This window comes from Polyergus mexicanus, unplaced genomic scaffold, assembly GCF_030449975.1.
Source record: "Polyergus mexicanus isolate NDT 795.1 unplaced genomic scaffold, iyPolMexi1.0 SCAF_1, whole genome shotgun sequence".
NCBI classification, from domain to species: Eukaryota; Metazoa; Arthropoda; class Insecta; order Hymenoptera; family Formicidae; genus Polyergus; species Polyergus mexicanus.
The window spans coordinates 5,000,175-5,004,812 of NW_027223321.1; the positions used below are offsets into that span (position 1 = coordinate 5,000,175).

Genomic DNA, 4,638 nt, shown 5'->3' on the forward strand with positions numbered 1-4,638 from the left:
CTATTCACCAACAGTGCTGGTTTTCGATGCCGTTCTAAATCGTTCGTAGATCGTACAAAGACCAAGGTAAAGGTTAATTACCTTGTTTCTCCCGTCTTCGATGACGATTTCTATAATCGCAGTAGAGTCTTGTAAACACTTGTTGTCATCAAAAGAAATCGATAAAAATCTATTTTATCTATTAAATTATAAATCTATAATCCGTTCGAAATTGAAAACTAATTTTTTTATATACATGGTTCTTTGCATTTTCTATTTATTTTATTTCTAACAAGAAAGTAATTCATTCAATTCTTTAATAAAAAATGAATCATGTAATATTTTATTGACAACAGATATCTCCGATGTCTGGAGAATTTGTTCTCGCAAATCGACTTGCTGTCTATTGTTTTTAATCTATCAATTTTTTCGCAAAGACACGTTGAAAGCGCTAACGACGCTTTAATGATCGAAAAAGTAATGATCCTCAAAATTATATCTTATATTTCGCTATTATTAGCCGTAAGCCAATCGGAGAGATTATTCGTTGCGTCTCGTACACCTTTAACTGTTTCAAGGTCTCTCGCGATATCCGCGAGTCTCTCTCAAGAAACGTTTAGCACCGCGCGATTTTGCTCGTTAGCACGTGTTGCTCGGTTCTCGTCGAGGTACTCATCCACGAATTTTTTCGAATGTTGACAGAGGGAGAGAGAGAGAGAGAGAGTAGAAAAGATTTACGGAGAGATTATATATTGCGACGCATATCGGCTATACGCTTCACAGGAGAATTTCGTAAATAAAATAAAATAAGAAACAATAAATTCTTATTTTATTATTCAATTCTTTCGCGAACTTACGAGTAAGCTAAGATTTATCTCACTAGGAAATTGTTCGCGGAACAATAAACTTATCAGTCGGAACGTAATGTTTCAGTTTCAGCGGATATTAAATTTAGACACGTCTATCGCTTTATATAGCCAACAGGTAAACCTGTACGTTGAAGATACGACTTTAAAGTATCCGATAAGAAATTATTGCGAGGGTATTCCGTCGAATTCCTTGATACATTACTCGTTTTAGTCGCAAAAATACAACGTTGATAAATATCGACTAATATTTATATATCCCATAGTTAACGTTACTCGATCGATTCGCGATTTTTGTAGGCGATCCTCCTTTACCTTTAACTAAAGATTTGGGCTGTTGAAGCCGATCGCTCGTGGCCTGGCGTGGCCTCCAAGCGTGTACCGCTCTCCTGGCAACCCGCCAAAACTTATGCCAGGTTTCAACATACCGGCCGACATGAGTATTTTCGGTTTCGCGGCGAAACGACGACGAGTCCCTCTCTCTCTCTCTCTCTCTCTTTTTCCGCGTCTCTTTCTCTCTCTCTCTATTCGTCTTCATCTCGATACGCTTCTTTCAAGAAAAACGAACGGACGATATGTATCATTAGATCGGCAAACAAGTAGACCCATGATTTTTCCAACGATGTAAATGGATTATTTCAATTTTCGGCGCTGCGTTATGTAGAGGTCCTTGTTTACTATTCTTATCATTTTACGTAGCGCCGAAAATTGAAGCAACCGAAATTAACTGGTTTTCAGATTCCCCCCTCACGCTTGTTCAGCTACTTGTCGAAGCTCAAGTGTAAATACTTAATTAACGTTCGGCACGAGGAGTGTGACGACAATACATGATTAGTCTCGTGATAAAACGTTCTTTCGTTACACTAGAGCAGGCTATTTTATCACCATTACACGGAAGGAAAATAATACGCAAACGTTCCTTTTCACGTTTTATTTTCCAAGAAATTTTTCTAAGCAACTATCTTGCCACATTTGCATATATAACACATGTAAACGAACGGCCGGTTGAAATTGCAACGATTTATTATTTAATATCATTCGTCATTTAATGGTGATAATAATAGTTCTCGTATAAGATATTCGACATTAACAGAAGATCATTAGCTGCGTCAATTCAAACGTAATTCATTAATGCAACAATCCATCATCGCAATAACCACTCTTTACATTAGTCATCGTCTGTTAGTCAGTTAGTTAATCAGTCAATAATATACGAAGAAAAGATTAAAATATAATTGTATAAATCACACAATATTATGCATTGCGAAGCTTCAATAACGAGACATAGCTTCCGTATTAAAGCCGATGAAGTATACGACAGGCTGGAAATAAACTTCAGATTATAATTTTACATAATTATTATTCAATATTGCGTATAAACGTAATATTTATAGATTATCATCTTTCGATCGCTCTATTGTTTGAACGCAGGTTCACCGAACCTAAGTTCCCTTGAACGAAATATGCAAATAATTATACGATAATATTCGACAGTCTTGTCCCTGTTCAACACGTGATACGCGATAAATAAGATGATTATTTAAATTCAAACATATACGCAATCTTTTTTCAATTTTGTTTGCATCGGGTATAAAAAGTAATCGTAATTTAAAATTATTTATTATGGAAAGACTCGAATTGTCGTGTTAAAATCATTTACAATAGAATTTAAATTATTGACATCAGAAAGATACTATCGCCGGGGGGGAAAAAAAAAAAAATGTATTTTTCGTCGAAAGGATCTGTCTCTAAAATACCATCGTTCACCCGCATTTCGAGATGTATACGAGGTGTTGGACACGCACCTATCATTCATAGCTGGCAACGCGAAACACCGACAGTCGCAATGCATTTTGCGTCTAGTCCTAGAGTTGCTAGGCGAAATAGTCACGCGGTATGCGCGTACATGCGTGTGCAGACTCGTCATTAGCGCGACTATCATTAGCCGACAAGGCCGTGTTCAGGTCTGTCGACAGACGCCGCGGGCCCCCGCGTCGTTTCTCAGGGGGCTCGAGTTTCAATGCCATGTGACGGGCAGCGTAATTTCGATTAATCTCCCTCTGTCTTTTTCTCTCATCTCAAAATCGCGCCTTTTTACTCGTAACGTTCGTTGCGTTTACAAACGTACGAAGAATAAAGAATGGACATACACATACGTTATAAAAAACCAATTATAATAATTTATATGGAATATAAAAGATATTAAAGTAAAAAGAACATGTATAAATACATGAAGTCTCAAAAGTTGTGTAGAGTTACAACAATATAACACGCTGTCTTGGATATTATAATTAAAAAAAAAAAAAAAAATTATATACCCGCGTAAGAGATTCAATTAAATTTGTAAAATATTTCGTGGATAAAAATACGAATAAACGAACGAATAATTCGTTCATTGATTTACGGTATTTACACATATTTTCCTTTATCTCCCGAAAGAAACTTTACCCTCCCTTGATCTCTAGATATCACCGGGCGTATTCAGAGACTCAGAATCTCGAGGAGAATCTTGCAAACGCATTTCGCCCGAATGTTCGGATATGGATGTCTCGCTTTTGCGCTGGGCATCGTCTTTGGAAGCGTTATTTTCCTTCGATTCCGAAACCATCGCCTCGTTTTCTATCTCGTCGGGATCAGCGCGCGTTCTAGTTCTTTCTCCGCTTCTTCTTCTGCTTCTTCTTCCGTCTCTTCTTCTTCTTCTTCTTCTACCGCGTCTCCTCCTTCGACGTCTTCGAGATGTGTCTCTCCTTTGTCTGGCGCGTACCTTTCCGCGTCTTTGTCTTCTTCTTCGTCTGCTTCTGCTTCCGCTTCTTCTTCTACCACGTCTGCCGAATCGCCGTCTTCGCCATGGACAAGGTTCCATCACCCCATCACCCGTTCCATCCCCCAATGATAGCTGTCCGAGATAGTCGCGATTGCACGAATAATATCCGCTAAGAATCCCAGTGAAATATTTTGGTATATATATAATAATAATCATTATCGTGTCTTACAACTCTTATCGTAAAAAAATTATAGAATATACGCGTATATTGAGAAATAATTTAGATATAATCCCCTTTTTGTTTAATTACTCGATATTTGAAAGTTAAATTCAAGCCTCTCAATGACTACATTAAGAATCATTATTGATGTACACCATCGTATGATACAGCAGTTATTTGATCAAGTGAAAGCATCGTGTGTGCAGTGCGATCAAAATATTTTTTCACAAAGTGGGTCACGTATCTCCCACGCAATCGTGACTTAATCTATTGCGCTTCATTTTTGACCCAGCGGCTTTATCATTAGCGCATTGATAACCGAGCTTTTTCTGATGCAGAAAAAAAAATAACATCGTAAATACATCCAATACATTAAGCGAGATATAATGTCTCTCTCTTTTAATCGATCATAATTTTCGAGAAATCAAAATATATAACGTTTCAAAATAAATTTCGTTCAAGTGTCGATGTCAAGACAATTGATCTTGTTCAACTAAATATTTACATAGTTATAAATATCTTCAAATAATTTATTGAGCAAAAATTACTCTAGTGAAATAAAAGCTTTTATTAATGGAATCGACATGTCACATCGGTGATTTATACCTCGATGACTTGTGCAGGATTCCGTAAGCTAAACCGCGTTGTAAAGCGAGCTGAACCTGCCGTCTGATCTCCTTCCTAGGAAGATCGTACTCCTGGGAAATATAGTTGCTAATTTCCCGCGACGTCGAGCCTTGCACATCTTGCAGCCTACGTATAGCGTTTACAACCAGTGCCTCGACCTTTGGAGTCCGCCTGGCAGGCAT

At 37.6% G+C, this 4,638-nt stretch overlaps 1 protein-coding gene across 1 annotated transcript; it reads right to left on the reverse strand.

The window, feature by feature from the left end:
- Positions 1-3,306: 3,306 nt before the first annotated feature.
- Positions 3,307-4,638, reverse strand: LOC138939072 (probable splicing factor, arginine/serine-rich 7). Its single transcript, XM_070306588.1, has 2 exons — positions 4,436-4,638; positions 3,307-3,778 (listed from the first exon to the last, which is right to left on the reverse strand). Exons 1-2 carry the CDS (start codon positions 4,636-4,638, stop codon positions 3,307-3,309), a joined length of 675 nt encoding a protein of 224 aa, XP_070162689.1.